Genomic DNA, 25,941 nt, shown 5'->3' with positions numbered 1-25,941 from the left:
AAACCAGGAAGAACATTGCAAACTGTATATTTGAGAGCTGTGGACCTGTTGGAGCCGGTCCAGAGGAGGGACACAAAAATAATCAGAGGGACGGAATACCTCTCCTGTGAGGACAGGCTGAGAGAGTTGGGGTTGTTCAGCCTGGAGAAGAGAAGGCTCTGGGGAGACCCTATAATGGCCTTTCAATACTTAAAGGGGGCTTATAAGAAAGATGGGGAGAAACTTTTTAGCAGGGCCTGTTGTAATAGGACAAGAGGTAATGGTTTTAACATAGAGGGAGGGAGATTTAGAGTAGATATGAGGAAGAATTTTTTTACAGTGAAGGTGGTGGATGGCCCATCCCTGGAAACATTCAAGGCCGAGTTGGATGGGGCTCTGAGCAACTTGATTGAGTTGAAGATGTCCCTGCTTCCTGCAGGGGGGTTGAACTAGATGACCTTTAAAGGTCCCTTCCAACCCAAACCACTCTGTGATTCTATGATTAGGAATTAATCAGTGCAAGAGCAGGGAGTGTGCATGTATGCATGAGGACGCTGCTGATAAAGGGCAAGACTAGTCTTGTTCCAGGTGTTTGAACAGCATTAAGCAGGCAGGGATATGTTGATGACAACACCAATGACTACAAAGAAATTTATGATTAGTGCAGTTGGTGGGAAAACCATGCAAGAGTCCAGGTGAGGACTCAAGATCTATCCAAACTTAACTGAACCAATATGAGTTTTAGCATCAGGCCCTCATACTTTCAAGGATGGCTTAAAAGTTACTAAAAAAGACTTCAGCGGTTGATGCTTGCTCAGTTAGTTAACTTAACTTTAGGCTTCATTGGCTAAAATGGGCATTTAAATGTCTACATGTAGACACCAAGTTTAGGAGTCTTAGCCTAGAGTTGAATCGCCTTCTGTGTGTATCTCAGGAATTGCCAAACTAGAGGTTGCTAACTCCTCCAGAGAAGGAGGATGCTAGGCCAAACATGCTGAGATTTGGCCTTCTGCCTTTTTTTCTCAAGAAAGAGTTGTTTCCTACCACATGGTCATAGAATGGTTGTGGCATAAGCACTACTCTGGTATCTCTAACAGAGAGACACCCACACCCAGCTAAGTTCGGTCCCACAGTCTGCACAACTGTACTTACAACCTGTTTGCACAATCCTGTTACATACATGATTTAACATACATGAATCTGCCAACCTCAGGCTCTATATTCCTTGGGGATATTGCCGTACAGCATCTAGCACAAGCAGGGCTGAAATGCTGGAAGACTCAATTAAATACTTTGTTAGTACTTCAGACCCAAACCTGAACTCCAAATCACATAATTATTCTTCCCCACCACCATTATGTTTCAAGGGCACACCGCATCCAAACCTAACTTCATCTGCATCGTCCTATCTCCCAGGCTAACCTACACTGAAAGAAACTTCCCTGCTAATGTATGCCTCACAATTTATTCGTCCTTTCCTGCACCAAGACACTGCATGTCTGTTAGGGCAGCGGTTTGGGTGAGACCCTTCTCCTTTCCATTGCTTTTAGCTGTTAAAAGTTGGTAGTTTAGGAAAAACAACTTTAGGAAAAAATATTTTGAATCACATAAAGTTTATTTACTTAGTAAAGTTATATTACAATATATACAGTTTCTATTTACATATAGACCTTTCTAAGAAATGAAGCATCATATATAACAGTTAGTATTTTAGAGGAATTTACAGAAATTTTATTTTTGCATTCAAATAGTTATATCTACAGACACACATTGGTCAGAATCAAGTTCTCTTAAGACATTGACGTCAGTGGGTTTTGGATTAGACTGCTAGTGAAGTTACCAAAGTGAAATTTAATTGCTGTCAGCTATCCATCTGCTATGCTTCAGGGTAAGAGAAGTTAGCTATGTCATTTCAGGGGCTATGTGCAAACTTAATCCTCAGAGAAAGTCGGAGGTATAGATAGAAGGTATTTTATAAGACACAAGAATGTAACACTTTCATCAGCAAGATTTTTCTGCCATCAGAAACAGTTTCACTAGAATGGAAAAAGACCACTGCTTAAGTGTTTATACGTATTATGCAAAGTGAAGTTAAGAACATGGAAGCTTATGTAATATGGTATCATGCATTCCCCAAGGAATCCATTTACCCATAACGAGCCCAGTCTTATAGCTACTGAAACTCATGGGATGTTCCCCTTAACTCAAGGAGAAAGTCTAGCTGTTTGCTTTGTAATCTTTATGCCACCATCAAGAAAAAAAGAAGGCTCTGTCCAAGGTACAAAATTTCCTTCAAGGAAAGACATTTGGAGGAGGGAAATGTAAAATGAGGTATTTAATAAACTACAGGAAAAAAGAAAGCGCCTAGACTGTTTTGAAAAACATCTTAGATATTTTACATATGCAGTTGTTACATTCACCTGATTGTGGGTCAAGTTTTGTATAAAGTATTTATACCTTTTACGCTACCTAATTTATGTTATTCATATTTTTGCTTCACTAGACGTCGGATCTAAGGGCTGGAAGAAAGCATTGTTACTCTGAGGACAGTTATTATGACAGACACAGGTGTTGATCAACATCATTGGCTTTTTTAGGACTTTGCCCTGAGGACAGCGGAACTCAACTTGAATAGTTTTGGTGTTGTGTGGGGTACAGCATCGCCCGTCATCGCAGAGGCCACAGTAACGAGGTTTGTATGCCTGCACACTAGTGCAGTTCTTGTATTCAAAGCGAACTGCTTTCAGGGACTTCTTTGTTCGGATACATTTCTTCCCTTTCTAAGAGAAACATGAAGAGACATTAGATATATCATTGCATAAGACAGGAAGAAGTTAAAAATTGAGATGCAAGGGTAAAGGTCTACTCTGAAAACTTAAATTTCTTGTCTTTGCTTGTTTAACAGCAATAAGACTCTGCAGCTCATTCAGTAGTTACTTACAAGTAACTCCTGCAAGATCTGCCCTTTGACACCAGCATGTTATTGGGCCGGTAATAAATGATAAATAATTAAAGCCCACTTTTGTCATCTGAGACAAGCCAAAGTGACATTCATTATGAAACTACACTCTACTGGAAAACTTCTCAGGCTAGTGTAGTTCCATCAGAGAACCAGGAAGACAAATGAGCAAGTTACAGGACCACATATAGGGGAAAAAAAGAAGGCTAAAACCAGCCTCAAAAGTCACAGCCCATTCTTGTCACCCAAGGCAGAATCAGCTTTATCCATGTCATTCTTAACAGATTGTTGTCTAACTTGTCCTTGGAAGTCTTCAGTGACAGACTCCACATCTACCCCAGACAATCCTAAGAAATTACTTCTTACTGCTGGGAAAGTCTTCACTCATATCTTAATTTTTATGCAGTCTAAACTCACCATTTCTTGTTACATCCCCCCATGGACTCAGAACAGGCTGCAATATCTGCACTCATTTATGAGAATGCATCTCCATCCCCTTGCATTCAGAAAAGGTTCAGTTCAATCAATTTTTCCCTAGCTGAACATGTTCTTTAGATGTCTGATCATTCTTGTTAGTCTCCCCAACTCTTCCCAAATATTTCATATCCTTTTCAAAACACAGCATTTAAAACAGCACAGAGTATTCAGCAAAGGCCTTAGGAATGCTTTCCAATGCTCGGAACATTACATAAAGTAAAGCCCTCTTACCTAGCTACATGTTATTCTCCCTGACAATAACACTTGTATAAATGTGCAGAAGCAGCAAAAAAAGTCAGCTCCCTTAGACACACATTTATTGCACCTGAAGTGTCAGTGTTGGATTTGCTTTTGGAAAAAGCATGTGAATCATTAAGATAAGTTTAATTTACCCAAGCAGATTTTGCAGGATTTCATACATTTCTCTGCAGTTCCAGATGCTCAACAGACTAGAAATCTGACACATCCATTCTGCATGACTGGAGCAATTCTGAAGTATACATACAAGTGGTACAATCGCATTTGTGGGAGAAGTTAGACTGCATGAGCTGTCAAAATAGTCTGCACATGCAATGAATCTGATTTTCTTGGAATGGCTCAAATTATCATAGAATAGTTTGGATTGGAAAGGACCTTTAAAGGTCATCTAGTCCAACCCCCTGCAAGGAGCAGGGACATCTTCAACCAGATCAGGTTGCTCAGAGCCCCGTCCAACCTAGCCTTGAATGTTTCCAGGAATGGGGCATCCACCACTACCTCAAGGGCAACTGTTCCAGTGCTTCAACACCCTCATTGTAAAAATTTCTTCTTTATATCTAGTCTGAATTCACCCTCTTTTAGTATAAAATCATTATCCCTTGACCTATCACTACAGGCCCTACTAAAAAGTCTGTCCCTATCTTTCTTATAAGCCACCTTTAAGTATTGAAAGGCTGCAATAAGGTCCCCCCAGGGCCTTCTTCAGGCTGAAGAATGCCAACTCTCTCAGCCTGTCCTCATAGGAGAGGTGCTCCATCCCTGTGATCATTTTTGTGGCCCTCCTCTGGACCCCCTCCAACAGGTCCACATCCTTCTTGTGCTCGGGGCCCCAGAGCTGGAAGCAGTACTCCAGGTGAGGTCTCACCAGAGCAAAGTAGATGGGGAGAATCACCTCCCTCGACCTGCTGGAGGTGCAACGCAACACAAACATAGCAAGTCTAATGCTTATCAAAAACACTAGCCTTGCTGTGCATATGCTAAAAGGTGTGTTTATGTACAGTTGCATCGGGAGCATTCTAGATCAAAATAGTGCAATCTTGAAATTACAGCTGAAGAGACTGCTCCCTTGCTACTCTTTGCAGCGTACCTTATCAGATGGCTCTTCATTTTCACAAGGTCTTATCATGCAAAGCCGTGTCTGCTTCACCATCTCACACTGTTGATTTCTGTTGGTAACACGGGTGGAAAAGCCCATTCCACAGCTTTTGGAGCAAGCACTCCACTCTGTTGTCTGCTCAATACAATTGGCACTTGAATCCAACACATCGATCCCGAGTGTGGCCTCTTGTCTGTAGGCTGGAGACAAAATCCCACAGAACTTTTTTACAAGAAAAACTCATGTGAAAACCCAGTATCTAATTGAGCTCCACCACACCTGGGAAAAGGTCCAAAATCCATGCTTTTGGTAGATTTAGGAATTTTTAAAGCTGCCTTTTTAGGAGCCCTGGCTGGCAACTTCCTACATCTAAAAATAACAGAAGGTGCCTATCAGTGTAATCAGTGAAGCATTTAGATTCAGTTCACTGAATTCCACAGCTGGAAGAATTATTGCCAATTTTTTAACCAGTTTAGAACTCTATTTTAATAACTCTTTATTCCTCACTTTTTTTTCCAATAGAAATACATCACAAATCTGTTCTAAAGCTACATCATAAAAATATTTATATTAAATACCATGTGAGAGAGGGTGAATGATTTATCTAAACTAACAAACAGCACAGAAGAAAAGCCCTTTAGTCCGAGAGTCATAAAGTCACCCTATCTTGTCAATTATTGACAGATTATAGCCAGGGTGATAGCGGAGAGGGAGGAAGGAAGTAATTTCCAGGAGTTACCACAGCTACTCAAAGCCATAGTCAGCTCTGATCATCATCCTGCCCTCATAACGGTGTTAAGCTCTATTATACAAATATTGCTAACTGTATAGTTTGGTTCAGCAGTTATCATAGGAGTAAACAGAATTAGGCAACAAAACTGAGCCATCAGCCATGGCTCTGGCTGTTAAGCTCCTCTACAATAGCATGTCTGCCTTCTGCATCGTAAAGCTCCAAAACCTGGCCTCGCAGGAGGTATGGCCATTGCTAGAAAAAATGTAGATAATCCATCTGTAGGCATTTTATGGATTAGTCTGTCACTGTCAGACAAATCAAAGAAAAGATAGTAGAAAGGTGGCAAGCTTTTTGTTTACACCTTGCGTACCTTACAACTGACACTTCACAGCACACTGAAAAGTTATTAGAGCTTTTCTTCCTGGATCCTTCTTACTTGTTTTTCAAATGGATTAGCTGAGTTCCAGCATAACTAACTGCTTAAGACCACAAAGAGCAGTGACTGGAAGAGAATGCAGTGCTCTCAACTCTCTGTAAAAGTAGCTTATGAAAATTCATGTTGAACTAATAGCCTCATTTAAAAGGGATGGAGACATAATTCAGTAAGAAAACAGGGGGAAAATATTATGTAGCTTTTTTAAATTACAAAAGCATTTTATGAGTTCTGCATTTTGGAATGGGATTTTTTTTTTTTCAGGTCCACGCACTGTGTTTATAACCACAGCTTCTCCAAGTACTTTGTAATGCTTTTAATGCCAGCAATAATGACGAGAACTCTAGCACAGACAGGCAGGAATTTGTTGGCATTTGAGCTACCATGCTGACCACTTGTAATAGCTGGGGAATTTAGGGGGAAAAAATGGCTCTCGTAGACTAAGCTGTTAGAACAGTATTTATGATGTAACATAACCTTGCAGAGCAACTAGCAAGACTGCAGCTTTGATTTGTGGGGTCGGGGTGGAGGGGTGTTTGGAGGATTATGAGCTTGCCCCTGTTTTATTCCAGTCACAGAACTACTCTGTACCAGATAAACAGCAGTTTTATAACTGGGAACTACCTCAAGTTAACTACCTTTTAAAACTGCTATGCACATTCATCCTCTGAATATGTTTTACCTATCGAGCTCTGCCTTTATTCACAACCACTGGTATACTTACTAGTGACTCTAGATGAGAAAAAAAAGATCAGAAAAAACCGACCGCACAAAGCAATGTGTCTTAGATTTGGTGGCCCCATGGATATTTCCAGTAAGATATCACCTCCTCCTCACAATGACCGTTTTAGTTTCCTCACCAGCCATAGCAAAACCTCCCAAAATCACTTCATCTTTAGGGTCACAGATCCACTTCTCACAGCACTCTCCAGGGACTTCGATTTTTCTGGGGAAAGGGCAGTCGGGGCCGGGGAGCAGCAGGTCCAGGTTACAGCGGGGCAGACAGCCGATCTGCCCGTCCCGGCAGGTGCACTGGTACTTGCAGCTGGGCTGGAACGTCTCCCCGTTGCGATAAATCATCCCATCAAACACGCAGTTGTCTCCTTCCAGCACTAACGAGAAAAACGGACCGCGTTACACCGAGACGGCACCCTGCCCCTGCCCCCCAGCACCGGGCGGCGCTGCCAGGCCCCGAGCGGGCCGCGCTCGACGCCCCTCCCGCCGGGGCGAGAGCCCTCGGGCCGCGCAGCCCCGGGGACCGAAGAGCCGCTCCGCCCGAGGGAAGGCGGGGGAACCGCGGGACAGGCCCACCCGCCGGCGGGCCGTGGCCCGGGCAGGGTCACTCCGCCGCCCGGGGAGGGCTGCTGCAGGCGGGTGTCACCCTTGCCAGCCTCCCAGCCCCAGCGTCTCCCCACCGGCCGGCCCGCCGCCACCTACCCATGCAGATGCCGGCTGCCCCGCCGCCGTCCTCGGGGCCGCGGTCGCAGTAGAGGCCGCTGCTCTCGTCGCAGGGCAGGAGCGGGGAGCAGGTCTCGCCGCGCTGCCGGGCGCACACCAGGCAGCAGGAGCAGCCGTCCAGCACGGCCGGCACCCCCGGGGCGCAGCGCGGCGGCTCGGCCGGGCAGTGCCCGCCGCAGGGCCGGGGACACGCCGGCTCCCGGCCGCTCACCTGCGGGGACAAAGCGCCAGGTGACTGGGCCGGCTCGGCCGCCGGCTCGCCGCCACCCGCCGGGCGCCCCGCACTTGCCTCGCACAGCCGGAGGAGGAGGAGGAGCAGCAGGGCGGGCAGGCTCTGCCCGCCGCCCATCGCCATGGTCCCGGCTGCCGCCTCCCCGTCGCGCCGCTCGGCTGTGGCGGCAGAGCCATTGCAGCCGCTTATATAGAGGCCGTTGGGGACCCCCCCCACCTCCACCGCCACCCCACCCGCCGCCGCGGGCAGCGCGGGACGGAGGCGGGGAGCTGGAGCCGGGCCGGGCGTTCCGCTGCCCCCGCTCCTCCCGCCACCTGCCCCGGAGGCGCCGAGCCGCTGTCCCAGCCCCGCCGGGCCCGCACGACCCTGCCCAGCCCGTCTCCGGGCGGCACAGGCGGCAGCCCTTTCCCCGGAGGCGTTACATGGAGCAGGGAGCGGAGCCCCGGGGGTAGAGCCGGCCGCATCCCGGACGTCGGGCCGGCCGAGCGCCTGAGGCAAAAGGGGCTCCCTGGGCGCGGGCTGCCACCCTCAGCCCGGGCCCATGGCCGGTAACCCACTCTGTTTGCCTGCAGGCATCTCCCACGCGAGCTGTGCTGCAGGTCATAATACATTGTGGGGAAGCACGACGCTGCCTCTCTGCTGTTGAGGGGCTGTGCCATGGTCTCCAGCATGGCCAACGTGGCTGGGCCATGCCATGGTTGTGCCATGGTTGTGTTGGCATGGCCAACATGGCTGGGCCGCGCTTGGCATTCGAGACTGGCTGCCCCAAACACAAGCACCTCTCGGGGTTGCACTGCTTCTGGCCCTTGCCTGAGGGCTCTTAAGCTTTGCAGGCATTTGGGAGGCTTGAACGGGCTCCACGAAGGCAACAGGCCGTGCGGCAATGTGTGCTCCTCAGTAAACTCATCTGTTTACAGTCATGGGCACTGTTCATTTCCAGAGGGGTGTGAGTACATTGGCTGGCAGGAAACAGAAGTTGCACGGGGAGCCCTTTGAGGTCTGAGCACCATGACGCTCGTGTGATGATTTGAAAAGGTAACAGACTCCCCAGTGCTCACATGGTGTGTGCAACCTCCAGAGATGCAGAGCTGACATGTTGGGCCTCGGGAATGCTTTGGAGAAGTAACTCCAGTGCCTGGTACTGTGCAGTTATTTTAGTGTCTGCAGGACGGATTTAGGCCAAGTGTAAGGGAGACTAAATCTGTTAACGGCTTTTACTTGTCAGGAATTGCCTTCTGCCGAAGGCAGGCCTTCTTGGGTATTTTCTCTGCCCCGGTTGTCTGGGGCAGATAATATGCACTGGATTGTGTTGTGGCTTGTTAAAGAGAAAATATTTGAAAAATAAACAAAAGTTGTAGACAGACTAGTGAAAACAAGATGCCTTTTAAGCTTAAGACATGACACAAGTGATACTTTTGAATTTACAAGGCTACTATAGCTCTAAGCCAAAGCAATACTCAGCACAAAACCAGAAATCACCAGAAACAAGTTTTGTTTTGGATAAATGTCACCATTCCTTTCTTGATGCTGAGTGGCAACAGCAGGGTTTCTGGAGAAGCCTGTTGTTCTGGGCAAAGCAGACCGGCACAGAAACACGTAATCTCTGGTCACATATTGGCCCTTCATTTTCTGGTTCACAAACAGCAGGACCAGCCAAGGGGAACACTGGGTTGTTCAAACCTCATTAGCAGCTTGGGCGTGTTTCTGTCACCGACTGCCTTACAGCTCATTTCACCTACCTTATCTCCTTTTTCTTTCCTTTTTTTTTTTTTTCATTACTTCTTTGCCTCTTGCCTCTGATTTAGGCAGTCAGTGCAAAGCCACTTTTTACAGTACCTTGCTTGTGAACAGAGTGACCAATGCTCTTGGCCAAGCGTTAAGATTTGCTAAAGAGAAGCAAGGCTGATCCTGTAGGTTTCCCAGAAGCAGGACTGTAAGCCAGAGGGGTGCATAGAAGATCTGGGAAGTTATCTTCCCTTTCAATGAGATTACGTCACACCACTCTTAAATATCTTCTGGTCTACAAAAAAGGTTTCACCTCATAAGGATGCAGAGAAAATAAAATAAATGAAAAGAATGTTTACCAGCATACTTGATTTGGAAATAACAACATGCAAGTTTTACATGCGTTTAATAAATTTGTTAAGTCCATATTTGTTTATAAAATGCCAGTTATGAAAATGAGGTGATGCTGCGGTTTAGTACAATAGGGCCAAATACCTTTTCCGAGACGTTTCAGTCCCTCCAAAGCACGCATAGCTTGGAATCCATTGGAACAGTTCTAGGATGCTGCTTCATCTTCCTAACACTAAATCTTTTTGTCTATACTTGTTTTACAATTTCTTAAAGAGTGACATACTTTTCTTACATGAAAGTAGCCTTTGTTACTCCTCATAGAGTGAAATAATGATCAGGTGGAGGGGTTTCTTTCTGGCTCAGCTGGCAATGAATAGCATTTATTCATGATATAAAATTAGTAGGTACAAATAAATATTTTAGTTTCTCTGGGTTTGCTTTTTTTTTAAAGAACTGTATTTCAGTGATTTAATATTTGGGTTGCCGCATGGCTGTAGCTATTGCAAAGACTAATCCTTCCTAATACGTGAATAAATTAAGCTCTGCTCTTCACTCTGCAGGAAGACACAGTCAGAGAGCAGTGTTGAGAGATGTGACTTCAGGCACAGAGTCCAACAGCAGAGTCCCAGGATTAAGAATACACCTCTGGGCTTTCCTGCACCAAGGTCACAGGCAAGGAGAGTGTTGCATGGTACCCAGTAAGAGGAAAATAGGTCAGTAATCTGTAATTTCTGACCATTACTGACATAACCTGTATATATCAAAAGGTAACTAGGGGCTATGGAGGAGAATAAATACTGAAGTGTTCTCTAATCTTAGCTTTAAAATTCGGTGTCTAAATGCTGTGAAAGCATAAGGAAGCCAGGTAGCATGTGTCATGCTGCACTTAAGCTTTGACAAGACACAAAGTGCTTTTTTTTTTAGAAGGAATGCAGCTTTATACTTACTGCAGAGAGCATATACCCAAAGTAATCAGCAGCTGATGTGAGTTCCTACATGGACCAATATCAGCTTGTGCAATCGAAGATTTCTCACTCCAGATTTCTGTAAGTCTGCCTTGGACTAAATTTCTGATATGGATGTCTGGACATGATCTTTATTCAGATCTTTACCTCCATAGAGTTAATAACCCTAAATGTGTCAATTTTACCCATCCTGTTTACTTACACACCACCAGATGGGTTATGTATGTTTTACCACCGAAACGCTGAAGGAAGCTGTATCAAAAAGACTGGAAACAGAGGTTACAACTAAAACTGACTTAACTCTTGGAGAGTTTCTAGTTGTTGATCCTATTCCTATCCAGAGATGTCTAGGTATGTATCAAGCATTATATAAATTCAAGCGTTCATGGTAAACATCCCTCTGTTTAAAGACAGCCTCCTGTCCAACCTCCTGTGAAGGTCACTGCTTCACAACAACCAGCCCCACAGAATTCTCTTCTGTTCTTTCTGTATGGCAAGTGACGCAATTTTTAGAGAGTAAAATTGTCATAAATACCACATCCTTCTCTTTCTCTTTCTTATATTATTAGCTTTCCATATGTATTGATATATCAATAGCAAGCCATCAGACCTGGTAAAAAACTGCCTTGCTTCCTTCCTCAACATATAGTAGCAGCATAAGAGGTTCTTCAGCCACAGAGGAAGTGGCTATAACTAAAACAGTCCTCTCTGTCTGAGCTGGTAGAAATGCTGGAAGAAGATTTGTGAGGTGTGAATTGGGTTGCTCACTTGGATGACTGGGTACCTAAACTAATATTTAGGGTCGTCCTGATGGTCATTCTCATCTAGCCTCAGCCATTCAAATCATCCCACCTTGACTACAGCGTGTATGAGGTGTGTACCACAGTCATTGTGGTGCAGAAGAGATCTGTCCAAGGTCCAAGTGGACTTCTCTACATTTCTCTGCTTATATGACTAGTCTATAAGTACTGTGGAGTTTTGACATTGTTGTTTGACTTCATGAGGTTTTAGTCTTCTGCCTCCTTGACTTCAGTACATGCTACAAGAAGAGCTGATCCAGACACAAACATTTAACTGTGCATTTGAGTTCATCCTCAATATTTAGGGCTTTAATATTGATGAATGGAGTGATTAATCTTGAACATGAACTACAAATATGAGACTCATGCTGGTTACATTACTTCTGATGTCAGTTTTAATGAACTGTTTTATTTCTCATCAAGAAAAATGAGAAGATTGTTTCCTATGAAGATCTATGCAAATTTGTGAATGGTACCAGCAACTTTGGGTCAAGACTCAGCATTTCCTATTCATAGTAGGATACCTGTTCCCATCAGGCAGCAGAACAGTGTTCATAGAAGAGGTTTTATATTTTGATGTATATATCCTTTTCAACAGGATCAAGTAGGTAGCATCAATACCCAGAAAATACCTTGAGCACCCCACTAGAAAGATTCTGAGAAGGAAAATGCTCCTGAAACAAAAAAAAAAAAGACTAGTCTGCTTGAAAATTATCAAGGGAGCAGCAGTAGTCCACCATGTGTAAGACAATCTATTTCTGAAAAGATCTGTTCATGCTGAGATAATGTACTGGTAATAAGGTTCCATACTGTGATAGGGATGATGAAGATATTGATGACCATTGGAGATCAATATGGTCATGTCGAGTAAACCAGACCAGTGAATTTTCCACTCTAGTGCATGCACTGAACCCAATGACTTCTCTCTTCAAAAGACATTCTGCTTCTCCTGGAAGATGGATATTCCAGGAAAGCAGCTGGTTTGTCAATGATTAACACTGTTAACTGTGTCATTATTTTAAGTAGGATTTAAGGTGTAATTGTTTTTAATGACACTATTATCAGATTCAATCCTCTAGAATTAATAATGGTTGTGGTTTTGAGTCAAGATTAAAAATAAATTGTCCTTTTGTCTCTAGAAGAGTTCTGCTACTTTTTGTTTTGTATGGTGTTCCGTGTGGTGCTTTACAATTCCATTGAACCTATGCAATGATACCATCAATTTTGCAATACTTAAAGAGTTGTGCAAGTGACAGTGGTTTGGATTTTTTTTTATATATGCCTCCTGTGTCATCCCAAAAATAACAGTTTTGGCAAATTAGAATTTTGGAAAAATGTGTTGGAAGCAAAATATTTTAGAGTTTTTAAAAAATATATTTTTACATAAAATTGAAGAAACCTTTGGAACAAAATAACATTTAATTTAAAATTGAACCATCATTTAGAAACTGTTGAAATGAATTATGTGGGGATGGGGAGTTGCATCATTACTTTTGACTCAGGCTATTATATGCACTGAAAATAAATTAACAAAATGTTCCAGTTTATTCCAATCAGCACATTCTACCAAAAAAGTTCCATCAGTTTCTTTCCTCTAGACCTATTTCAGCTATAGAGCCTGCTGGAAACACAAGTCACCAGGTTAAATTGCTAGATATGGCTTTGTTATTTCAGGGAGCGTAAGAGGAATTTTAGATTTTTAGGAAAACTTCTACTATTATTCTGTTTTTCTTTGCTCACTTGTGATTGATTTAAATGTCTAAAAAGCTATGGTGAGCAGCAAGAACATTTGCTCAGAAGAGTGCACGTGGAAGTGTTTGCTGTGGTTTCATGTGGGTTGAGATTTTTAGAAAAAAGAGCCAAGAAGCACAAAGCTGGTATCCATACTTGTAGAAAGAGTACAAATAGTAGGGTAAGAAAGGCTCATGTCTGCACTGCTTAGGGCTGTCATTTACTTTAAAGCAGATACTCTTCGTACACACTAACTGGCTTTTAATTTTTCACCCCCTGGGGTTCTCTATACCCTTATGGCCATGAAACATAACTATTGTTTTAGGGAGGGTGAGATGACTGAACAAAGTGCCTGAAGTAACGTTAGGGCTATGCTGCAACCCACCAAAATGATATCTTTATACAAGGAATCTCAGGATAGGTGTTGCATGCCATGGGATTTGATATGCATGCCTGCTCCCGTTCAGGATGGCAGTAAGTGTGTATATTCAGTAATACATGTTCTGTATTGCTGATTCCTACTATGTTGGGGAGCAAAGGCATGAGACGTGTGCCAGAAAAGAGTCATTAATATTTGCTCTCAGAGTAAGTGAAATAGTCTTTATTTGTTTATTTAATTTTATTTTAAAGTTTATTAACCCTAAATGAATAATTATGCTTTGTATCTGAAATTACTAGGTTAACGTTACTGAGAATCTGAGTTGGGTCCATTTTAATGCTTGAGATGATAATGGATAAACAGAGTTGGGAAAATTTTCCTTTCTTTATTCACTGAGTGAAACTCATTTTGATGTAGAGAGCCAATAAGAACTTTGAGGAATGTATCACCTAATTTCTATTTCAAGAGCTTCAGTAAGAGGTCATGTGGAACATATGGGGGTTTTTAGGCTTTTCCATGCATGAAACATCTATTACATGGTTGCCCCTCAGATTGCTTTTGAGAACAAAAACACTTAGTTGAGTATGGGCTTGAAGAAGAAGTTGACAATTTGAAGAACCTAATGGTGGTAAAATGGATATTCTGCAATCAGAAAGTTAGTTCAGCAGAGTGGGGTTTCCCCATCTTTTTTTTTTTTTTTCTCTAAAGAACAGCTGTTCTTCAGGGCATGTTTGAGAGGAAGGGGTATGGCTGCTGAGATCCTAATTCGGCTAATTGATGGTTCCTGACATTTCCAAGTAAGTGTTGTTATCCACTGGCATGATTTAGGGCTGTCCCTTGTGCCTGTTTCCCATATCCTCATTGGTCTCTGCCAAGTGCTGAATAACCTGGCCATGAGTAATGAAAACATATTTTATAGTTTGCATTTCATTTTCCAATATGCTTTTGTCATATTCTTTTGTGGCCATAACTGAAAAAGAAAAAACTTGGGAGAATAAACAAAAGCTTACAATCTGTCCTGGGAATGAGCAGTTGCAGAGGTTTTGAATTGGGAGAGCTCTGAATTAGAAACTGTGAACTACTGAGAATGTGAGGCAAGGAAAACAAATGAAGTACAATTAAATCGGGCCCTTGTAGCTTGAGCACTTTTTATAATCTCTGTTGTTGCTTTGTGCTATAGGTGTAGAAGCAGTCTCAGATGTAATTCTTATAATTTAAAGTTTTCAAGGTTAAAACTGGCTTTTGCTCATAGAGCAAATGTCTAGCCAGTGAAGACAAAGAAGTGCAAGAATAATAAGCTGCCTGACCCATTGTGTAGCAGCTGCACTCTGTGAGGGGTCCTAAGAGCGCATAGCAGCCATCCTGACTCAGGGGGAGAGGGCAGGGACATTGAGTACACATAGAGAGGGTTGGATCAGGGACATACCTGGCATGAGGCGTTCCTTTCTTCTAGCTGGAATAATTTTGAAGACAGTACATTTCAGTTCAGATATGAGCATCTATCATTTATTTCATATAATCTATCAAAAATGTCTGCATTTTCTTCATCGTCTATTCTGAGTTCCTTCATTGTCTGTGAGTAACACATTTGTGGCTGGCAAGCTGGATGCCCTTCTGGGGAACCATTTATGGACCAATTGTCTGATCTTCCCAAAATCTCTTTGATATTTCCATAAGTTAGGGCTTAAAAATACTCATAAGGAAATAGTGACATTTTGGTCTTGTTGTGTTAGTCAAGCCTTTACTGCTGGCACTCCAAAGAGATTTTTTTTCTCCTTAGACAGCCATATGATATCAGCATAGCATACCATCTAACTTCATGTGCTGGTTCTCGCCAAAGGAAACATACTGAATTGAGCTTCACCCACCCAGAGGAGTCACAGAGTCCGGGCACTTTATCAGCCATCCAGCAAAGAAATCGAAGACATGAGAGATGGAAGAAACGATTGGTCATCTAATCTCTTTTTCTGTTTTTGCTGGTCTGGTTACCAGGGAGATACTGTATTAAAAGGAGTGGTCCACATATTCACTTCACTTATAAGCTGCCTCATTGTAAAAACAGCATTAAAAAATAAAGTTTAAAAATACTGGATTGAAAGTGTTATTGTGGCATTGTTTAGCCAAGCTCAAATAATTTCATACTTTCAATATCCCTTGTAAATGATCCATTCAGACTTTTTTTTTCTGTGTTTCTCTAAATTCTATCCAGGTTTTCCTACTGAAATCCATAGAGTAGAAAAAGTCTGTTCAGACCAACATGTCAGGGCCTTCTTTATAGAGAGTGCTTTAACACAGTTCATTCCCTTTTTCCATTTTCCTTGCTTTGGTTCCTTTAAAAGCTTTGAGGACAGACTACTTGTTTTCTCTTTCGTGGAAATGGAAGCTGGATATAAATTCAAATAACATTTTTTCCCACATGTTCTTTCCTTAGGACACGTGCTTGCTGATACATATGTTTTAAAATTCAAAATAAACTCAGTGCAAATATTCACTGAGGACAGCAGGACATTCACTTGCTCTGTAAACGTTCCCAAATTCGAGGAATGGACAGAAGATCTGGAAGTCTATGGGTAAAATTTGGGATTACTTTTTAGTCTTCTCTTCAAATAAGAGAATTGGTAGGAATGCAGAAGGTCCTGGAAAAGAAACGGTCCTGCCCCATAGGAAAGGGAAGCTTCATTCCTGGGCAGGGCTCAACCTACTTGAAAGAAAGTGGTATCCTAACAGACTAAGTGCTAGACACACAAAACTTCGGTTTTGGAACACACAACTTCAACATTTTTGCAGAGGCACAAAGAGTAAGATACAGCCCTTCTGAAATTGAACATAACCCCATTTGCTTAATGAGTTTGTTAACAGATAGCTACAAATAATAGCAAATGTTAAGCAAATATGAATGTGAAGTTTTCTAGATTATTACTGCACATAGAGGCAAATTTTGTGACATGCTGGAAGTGTTACCAGCCATTATCTTCTGAGAGTCCACACAGCTGAGGAAGTAGATTGAAAAGCATTCCTGATACTGTAGAAAATGACGTGCATTGATTTTCATTACTGACACATTACCTGTTTTTTCATCAGTTTTGACGATTTGTGTGAAGTATTGACAAGAAAATTTACAGAAAGCTGGAGCACTCTGCATTAGTATTAATATACATTGGAATTCATGGACGTTTGCACTATACTTCTATCTTTCTGCCACACTGAAAAAGTCTCATGACTATTCATGTAATGTACAAAGCACCTAGAACATCTATGGTGATCTGCAAGCAACACTTAAAAAACTGCAGAGGCTTGGACTAGGTGCTTTAAAGGTCCATTCCAATCCAAACTATTCTATGATTGTGAGCTTCACTGACTGGCTGTTTAATACCCAGATTATTAATAAATCCAGATTGCAAGGAAAAAAAAAAGAGGAATTCTCCAGATAGATATTAGCAAGATAGTAATTTGGTGGTTTCATACGTCTATAACAGATGAGATTGGGTTGAAGATCTCAGACACATGACAACTACTATACTGGACATCCTGTGGCAGTTTTGTTGGAAGAAATTAGGGACTATAAAGTGTAGATGGTGTCACAAGATCCAAGAATGGAAAACGATACCCTGTGTATCAAACCAGATTGTCAGCTTTCTGTACCATCCCACTGCCACAGTGAAATAGTAATTCAGAACTCCACCAGTAGGGATGTAGTCATCACGACAGTGATCAGAATGTAGATTTCCTTGCTCCCAGAAAAATGTGGAACTTCAGATCCACTAATGAATGATACTGTTTGTCCTTAATAGCTGTTGACTCTGGTGAATGATGGATCTTCAACAAACATAAATCTGGATGAAAGCCAAAATACTACAACAGCTGCAATGGTGAAAAATGAGAGATAGGGACGGGCGGGAATTGTAGTTGGATGCGGCGGAGAAGAGTACTTACTTTCACAGCTGATACTCAGGCTTCAATAGGTGAAGTCCTTATGCGTAGCTGCTGTAGTGTAGCACTAGCATGCTGTGAACACAGCTGATCAGGAATTAAGAAACCTCTGCCTGGTGAGGAAGACTGAAACATTTAGTGGTCCACAAATACACATTCACTTCTTCGTTTAATGAAAGGAAAAGCACCTTCTTCCAGGCTGCTTGCCATTTGTGCACAACTAGAATTTTCTGTGTGGTTGTCTACAAAAAAAAAAAAAAAAAAAAGGAGGAGAGAGGAAGGGAGGACAGTAAAGCAAAGAAGAGAAAGGAGAGCTGTGCTCTCATCCGTTTCCTTTTATTTCAGTGCTCCGCTCTTTCCTCTCTGCAGCAGCTCATACAGGTGTTAACAAGACTGGGAAAGGCTGTTAGTGTGTCCTGCCTACCAACACCCATTCCTCCTTCAGTACCAATGCCAGGCAGTTATAAATGGCTGTGAAGTTCTTTTAGTTCATAAAAATTTCCAGAAATATTTGCTTCAGTATAGCTTTTCAGTTGAAATGCTGTGCTGACAGCAGGCTAGGTATTTGAAATCCATGGCTACGGAAGTATGTGTTTAAGTCCCTAGGCCGCAAGTTTGTTCCTCCTGCCAAGAAGAGAGGAAAATTTTTGTAAACTGGAAACAGAAATAAAAGGAGGTCAGGGACAAACCAGGAGAAAGGAAAAGAGAAGCTATAGAAATACAGGCAGAAAAAGAGAAATATATTTTACTAATAATGCAACTTTTAAATCAGTTAGGGCATTAAAACCTTATCTCCAAAAACAGTAATGACAAAACTGGAGGCTAATACTGGGATCTTGGCAAGTTCAGTAAGGCCAATTTTACAACTTAGTGCTTGGCAGAAGTAATTAAGTGATATGGTATATATGATAATTATTAATTAGTAACTCTATTATATTTTTGTAATAGATATTATTGTAGATTCCTAGAATATTATATGATAGGCACAATACAGATCTAGAAAAATACACAATCCCTGATCCTGACAGCGTTAAACCTAAATAAAATTTACAAGCTTATTTCATCATAAGGATGTATGAATATTAGTGTAAGCTGAAAGCAGAAATTACAGTATCTGTGATCATACTAAACATTTTCTGCAAGACATTCTTAAACTCTTGTATTCATAACTCCAGGTTTCATAGCGTAAGATAAAAAAAAAATATGTGTACTGCACCATCCAAATATTGTTCATCCAAACATTGTCTCAGCAATATCAGGTCGTTTTAAACAAATGTGAGTTCTTTGTTATGTAGATTATCTATTTTCTTTTCCTCTTTTTGACTGTATGCGCTCTTCTCTGTATAACATGATTTCTTGCTTTTCTGCTCTGATTCAGCTTTTATGACTTAAAATGTCTTCATTTGAGTAATTTGATTACATCTCCTGTTAATGTAATTCAGGACATTTAATATATATTTGAGTGATAGTTTTTAATGTAAAGTCTAAATTAAACCTTTAAACCTTTTTTTTTTGTGAACAGAAAGAAACTGGCAACATTTTAAGATTACACTTTTTCTCAAAAACGGTCAAACTAGGCTCTAAAACATTTACTGAAGAGATAGGATTAGTTCCATTGAATAAGTGGAAAGTTTGTGCCAGGTCGTACACAAATTAGTAGCCCAGAATATGTAAATTTTACATTTAAAAATTAACAAGTTAATTAATAACTAAAATGTCTTCTTTAGTAAATATGGATTCTGCTGTCAGTTAAAGAGATTACTTGTAAAAAGGCTTAATAAAGCAGCAATTTGTAAGAAAAATGTGTAGTCATTTTTATCCTGTTAATGTTTAACAGAAAAATATAGGCATTAACTCTTTTACCTGTGATTAGCAGATGTAATTCAAAATTAAGTGTTGGTCATGTCTGATGCTCTTGCTTAGCTGATTATAAGCATTATGAAGGAATAAATTCTTTTGTAATGCAGACAACCTATAATTCAGCATCCATGGAACAAGTAATGATATCACAGATGTCATTACAATAAACAGTATCACGGCTAGCAGTGCCAGAACAGAGATCACAGGAGCAGAAGGCAGCTGAAGGAGCCTGCTACATGGGCTGAGTGGCAGCAAGAGCTCTGTACTCTCTCTGATACAGTGATTATTCAGGAACATTCAAATTAAGACTTATAATAAAGGAAGGGAGAGAAGCTCCTCTCATGGATTCTTTATGTGCTCTTGTTTTTTTTTTTTAATGCAAGGTATTAAAATCTTTAAAAACAAAGTATTAAAACATTTATGAACATGTTAAATATGTATGGAGAAACATCTCCTCATCAACCAATACGGAGTTTTTCTTGCAGAAGAGTGAAAAACAGCTCCCCAGGGTGGTTCAGAACCAGTGGCTTGCTTAATCTGTTTCACACTTCAGCTTAATTTTCAGCCATGGACATGACAGGAGAAAATCTTGCTATGAAATTAAAGAACCTGCTTTTCAAGTAGCAGGATCTTGATGAAGCTGTATTGACTTAAAATTGATGTAGCTTTACAGAATCCTGCTAGTTTTTAACAGTCTCAACACCAAAAATATAAATGCATCATGCTTGAAATTGCTTCTGTAGCATGCAGTTACTGGGGGAAATATTTTTTCTTTTTAATTATATTAATATCTATTTTTCCTATATGATTTCCAAACCCCAGAATACTCTGATTTAAAATCAGTGGTTTTAAGGTCCTCATGTTGTAGGTTTCCAAATTAACCAAAATTTTTCACAACCTATTTTGTTCTTTCTACTTTTCAGATTTTAACATTACCCAAATAGACATTTTTCTCAGAGTACTTCTATTCAAGTAGTTTCATGGAGGAAGAAAGGATAAGGTATAATTATATCTTACTGTGAATGTTTTGGTTATCCAAACCTCACTCAAGAGAGAGTCATCTCACTCTCATCTCAAGTTTCAAAGCTGCTGGAAAAATTTAGATATGGAAATCCTCTATAGCTCTCCTGTGGATTTAGTGCTTCTCCCAATGAAGTCAGTACTGGTCCGGTTCCCAATTTCAGTGTGAGTGCTCAAGCCAATACATCTAGAATTAGCCCAGCCTGTGGAGCTTAACACCTTGGGCACCCACATTAACAAGGAGATCTCTGCATTAGAGGGAGAGATGGGCTTTTTTGAAAATAAAAGGATAAAACATTTGAGCCTAGAGGAAGGAGGAGGAAGAAAGTAAGGAAAATGAGGTTAAAAATAAGGGAGGACAAAAAGAAGGGCAGTGGGGAGAATTCACCTAGTTCATCCTTTGTTTTGCTTATGTGCAAATACTTGGGTGCAGATGGGAAGTCCTTTCCTGGAGTCAGCATGAAAACTAACTCCAGCACAGGTCTCCATCAAGCATGTCCCTCGGCTGGCTGACTCGCTTCTGTCTGAGCCAAACCACCAAAGTGTAGATGAGGGAAAGAGATGGAGATGCCAAATATTGGGATGCAGTTGTCTGAGTTTTCCATATAAAAGTCAGCAAAATAGAGATCTACATATTTTGTAAAACTGAATCCAGTTTCCAAAAGAAGGTCATAGAAATAAAACAAAAACATCCCGAAGCATTTACAAGTTATGACTGGATTGGGCTTTGAGGTTCTTTCTTACCTGTCAGATGGCAAGCCCAGCACATTGGCTCATCTGGGGAAAATCAGGCTCTTTCCCCACCAACAGACGAGAGTAGAGTTCCTACCCTTTTAACTGTGTTTCTTAATTAACTACTTTAAGGTAATTAAGCCTAGAAATCTCTTCATAAGTTTTATTACTTCTTAGGGTTCAGTAATTTTGTAATTCTTTTATTAACTTCGTGACCTCTCTTCATGTTTTCTTTTTCTCTTTCCTAACTGACATTTCAGTCATGAATTTCATATTTCATTCAAAAATATTGCTTTCCAGAATTCTTGGACTTTCTGTTTTTTCTGCTTCATAGCTATCCTGTCTCCACCCCCTCTTTGAGTCTTATCCAATACCTGTTGACGTGAATAGAAAAAAATTCTATCAAAATCAGCAGATTTGGGGCAGGCTTGTTCTCTAGGTTGTTAAATAACAGCAGTTAGGAGGCACATGTTTGGAGCACAACTATTAGACTAGGGGGAAAATCTTGACTTTTCCAGACTTCCTGTGATCCTGAGCAAATCACTTAAAATCTTGGCATCCTGAGCTCCTCCAGCTCTCATACTAATGATGATGATCACCAATATAAAGCAATTAAGATCTTACAAATAGAAGAAGTTATACAATTTGTGGGCAATATTATTCCTCCTGAGGATAGTCCCATAGCATGGCCTAGGAAACTGGAAGTTTCTCAACTCTTATGTAGATCACAGAAGACTTTTAAAAAATTGCTATGCTGTAATGCATTACAGATTAGTCGTTATACAATACTTAGCTGAAGTCCAAGTTGGTGGCCTTCCAAAACTTCAAGAGCTCTGCCCTAGGGGAAAGTAGTCTGATATCAGTGAGGGGTAATGCTGACAGATGTCCCAGAGTAATATCAGATAGCAAATTAAGTAGAACATGAAGATAAAAAAATGTTGGTAGTGCTTTAGAGACAAGTTATGCAGCAACTTTGTGTAAGAAATCAAGGAGTTACTCTCTTCCCTATGGAGGTGATGGTGGTATAGAGGTGTGTCACACCATAGCTTAGAGGGCTGCACAGACCTCTCCAAGATAGCTGTGGAGCTGGAAGGAGTTGACCTCTGGAGCTGGAAGGAGTTGATCTCTGGATTAATCCACTTTTCAATCTGCTGGAACTTCCGTGTAAACCTAGCACTAAGTCCTTGTTTTCCCCAGGGGAATGAACTCAATTCAATGAGAAAGCCCCTCATGGACCTTTGGGTGTCCAATTGTTAAGAGCAAGGGACCGTTCTATAATGACATTATCAGAAGGTGGCAAAAGAAAAAACTAAAGCTTTGACAAGAAAATGCCAAAATCCATTTGCTGCTCAAGAGATATCATTGGAATCCAGGTATCCATTGCAATGCTTTTCCAATAGGATGCCCGGTCAGGGGTAAAATAGGTAAAGTGACTCTCAGCAGGACAGTAAAGTTATTTTTATTTTCTTTCCTCTTTTTCTTCAGAATGGTTTCTTTCTGTAAGAATGCAAAGTAAAGCCAAAAGTCTCTAAGGTATCTTTTCAACAGACTTCCAATCTGTAATGGTGGCTCCGATTGCCAAAATATTTAAAAGGCCTCTGAAAGTTAGATCGAGCAGATATAAAACCCTTTCTTAGGCCTGAAGAACTAGATTATGGTATTTTTATGGAAACCTTTAGAATAGGACCATAAAAAAGGCAGAGATTAAATATTGCCTCTTTTTCTGCTAAATAATCCCTTTCAGGAAGTCCATTGCAAGTTGCATTTAAAACTGTTTTGGCACCTGCCCGTACTATTTATCTAATTTTCATTCAAGTTTCTTCTGTTAGTTGAAAAAAGACTGGTGGCTAAAACTATACTAGGTTCAGTAACCTCTGTGTTAATGCAGAAGCAAAGTTTTTGAAGACCCTTCTTCCTACCTCAGCTTTTTAGTGGATGTAATTGAGGATCTTTTTGTGTCTTTCAATCTCAAGGGATATTGTGTGGATAGAAGAGTGAAGGCAGCATACGGTTACCGGTTTCCTTTTAGACGGAACAGGTTTGGAGACACTTGTTTGACAAAGAGGATAAGAATATAAAAAAGCCAGTGCCCTAACAGGAAAAGGACAAGGACCATGTGTTTCTCTTACTGCTTCCCCCATAGCCAAACCTGGCCTGTGGGCCTGGATGGTGGTACTCGCCTGCTGTGGTTTGTGTGCACATCTCAGCCATGCCTTGGCTACATGCAGGAATGACACTTTTCTCGCCTTTTCCTTTGTTTCTAGTGGCAGAAAATTCAGGCTTCTGGGCCAGAAGCTGCTTGTGCTCCAGCAAACCCTCTGGCTTGAATGGTTGGGAGACACGATCTACCCTGTGGTGTTCACCCAAATCACAATTTAGGCAAAGATCATGAGCTTAATGCTAACTCTCCTTTCAAAGAGAGAAGACCAGGAATATCTTTTCTACCTCTTCTATCTCTCTAGCCTCTTAAGTGACCTCTCTATTGACTATGCTCTTCCTCTTCTTCACCAGTCTGACCCCAGCACTGGCAAACCCATTTTAGTGAATGGAGAAGAAGGAGAGCTTGAATCTGATGAAAGGGAGAAAATGGAAGGCACTAAAGGTGAGAATGACTGTAGCTAGGTAAGACTGAAGGTGTAGTCTTCACTTTTGGGATGTTGCTGTTAAAGTCCAGCATATGCTTATGCCAGCCTGTTTAGAGGTTGAGTTTTTTTTTAATATGGCTATTTCCTACAGAAATTTTTCTATCAAGTCTTTACTTTGTTTGTCCAAGGTTTTTTCTTTACAAATTAACCTGGTGTAAAAGCAGCAGAAGCACCACTTTTGGCAAAGGATTAAAAGAAATGAAAACTGGCTCCACTTTGTTAAAACTAATCCCTTAAAAGACTTTCAAAGGAGATATCAAAGCTTGATAGGAGGCTTTGATTAAACAGATCATGATAACCAGATAAAACAGATACTATTGTTTTAATGCAGTTGTTGAAAAAATTCAAGAACAGGGGAGCAATTATGAACATTAGAGTATAAACACAATACCTATACAAAGAAAGCTATATCGGAATGTCACCTTTTACTATCGTGTCTGTTTTCTGCCGTCTTAGTACATACAAATGGAGTGGATAGTTAGGTAGACTAGGCATTCCCACTAGCAGTTCTACAGAAAAGAGTGGAACTTTAACATTATGATATAAACAGTTAGCAACTATTTAAAGAAGTAGGTTCTCATGAAAGGAATTAAATCATCCATAGGATGATTATGTTTTTGGTTTTGATTCTAATCAAAAAGGGAGGAGCTGACTATGAATGTGAAGGAGAAAGGCAACAACCACAGCAAGGAGCTGGTGAGTTCCCTGTTCTTAGGAAAAGGAGTGGCTCCCTGAGAGCAGCAATTGATAAACTCAGTGTTCGTACGAAAGATCTCATAAAGATAGAAATGGTTGATGGAGTTAAGGAGGTACAGCAAGTCTTCAAAGAAAATGCTCTAAAGGCATATGCACAAACTGAGATAAGAACAGGGAGAGATCCTTAAAGTTACCATTACATGCAAAACAGATGTGACTTGGGGAAAGTGAAGATTCAAATGTTTTCTGCATCTATTATAATTTAAAATATCAGCTGGTAAATAATCCAGTACTGAGTAAGGCCTCAGTCTAGAAGAAGCTTAAAACAAATTAGAGAATCCTTAGATGAGCTTGCTGAAGTAAGATCAGAAAAAATTGTCAGTGACCTTTGAGAATTTGTGGAGATCAAGTTTAATACAGGAATATGTGAAAACAGCAAATACAGCAGTGGTAATTCTAGTTGAGCTAAAGTGTTCTACAACAAATAGATAATTAAATAAACCATCTGCAGGCATTTGGAAGATAACAAGAGAATGAGAAATATGTTTTTTAAAGGAAGGTTCATATCAAGCTTATCAAATTTCCTTCTGCAACAAAGAACTTATTCTAAATGAGTGAAGCAAAAGATAGCATCAATTAACTCTGAGACAATTTGAATTTTATTAATGAAAAGCAAGCTAGGAAGATGTAATCTTGCTGAAACTGTTATGCCCAAATACAAGATGGATTTGGAACCCAAAGAGAAGGTATCGATATGTTGAGTGGAATCTTCAGTACTGGAATAAATGACTTGAGTGATGGAGTGGAGGACTGTAGTGTTAAGCTTTTCAAAGATAAGCAGTTGGAATGCTGGAGGACAGGATAAAGATTCAAAGAAATCGTGAAAAATTGGATAAATCATCAAAATGACGGTCTGAAATTCAATGGAATCAGTGTAGATCATCACCGGGAACAACCAATTGCATGAATCCAAGATAGGAAGAGCTGTGTAAGTGGCTGATCTTTAAAAAAAGGAACAGAGGTTCAAAATGAAAACAACCCAAAAGTGTCATGAAGTTGGGAAGAAGGCAAACTTCATTCTGAGATGTATAAACAAGGATGTAGCCTCCAAAATACAATAATTCTGGTACTCTGTTCAGCTAGAGGCATGCAGTCTCTAGTGTTGGGCACTGCCTTTGAAGAAATGTGTAGTGAACTGGAGGAAGTTCAAAGCAGTAAGGATTTATCAGAGGGCTTGAGCAGAGTGCTCTGAGCACTGATCCATGCTCTCAACTTTTGTAGGCCCTTCTCTCCCCAGTTTTGGCCCAAATGCTGCCTGTTGAATAACTTCACCCTGAATGCTGTAAATGCTGTAGATTTTATTCAGTGTTGGATGAAAGCAAACAGAGTGTATTCTTTTGAAGAATTTCATGCTAGGCTTGTCTGTTCACTGTATTGTGATAGACAGCAGAGCCAATGCCCATTTGAGAGCATATTTATGAG

The 25,941-nt window shown here is 41.0% G+C and overlaps 1 protein-coding gene across 1 annotated transcript; it reads right to left on the bottom strand.

Annotated features, from left to right (window-relative positions):
- Positions 1-1,573: 1,573 nt before the first annotated feature.
- CCN3 (cellular communication network factor 3) lies at positions 1,574-7,748 on the bottom strand. The gene is made up of 4 exons (XM_086742582.1): positions 7,373-7,748; positions 6,796-7,047; positions 4,761-4,969; positions 1,574-2,759 (listed from the first exon to the last, which is right to left on the bottom strand). Exons 1-4 carry the CDS (start codon positions 7,746-7,748, stop codon positions 2,463-2,465), a joined length of 1,134 nt encoding a protein of 377 aa, XP_086598708.1. The 3' UTR covers positions 1,574-2,462.
- Between the last annotated feature and the right edge of the window lie 18,193 nt (positions 7,749-25,941).

This window comes from Chlamydotis macqueenii, chromosome 2, assembly GCF_036417535.1.
Source record: "Chlamydotis macqueenii isolate bChlMac1 chromosome 2, bChlMac1.mat, whole genome shotgun sequence".
NCBI classification, from domain to species: Eukaryota; Metazoa; Chordata; class Aves; order Otidiformes; family Otididae; genus Chlamydotis; species Chlamydotis macqueenii.
This window is presented reverse-complemented; position numbering and strand designations above follow the sequence as displayed.

Coding starts and splice junctions, on each gene's coding strand:
- CCN3 (XM_086742582.1), bottom strand. CDS start 7,748: ATGGCGATGGGCGGCGGGCAGAGCCTGCCCGCCCTGCTGCTCCTCCTC. Junction 4,970..6,795: donor GGGAGGTTTTGCTATGGCTG/GTGAGGAAACTA, acceptor TTTTGTCTCCAG/CCTACAGACAAGAGGCCACA. Junction 2,760..4,760: donor ATGAAGAGCCATCTGATAAG/GTACGCTGCAAA, acceptor TGTTTCTCTTAG/AAAGGGAAGAAATGTATCCG.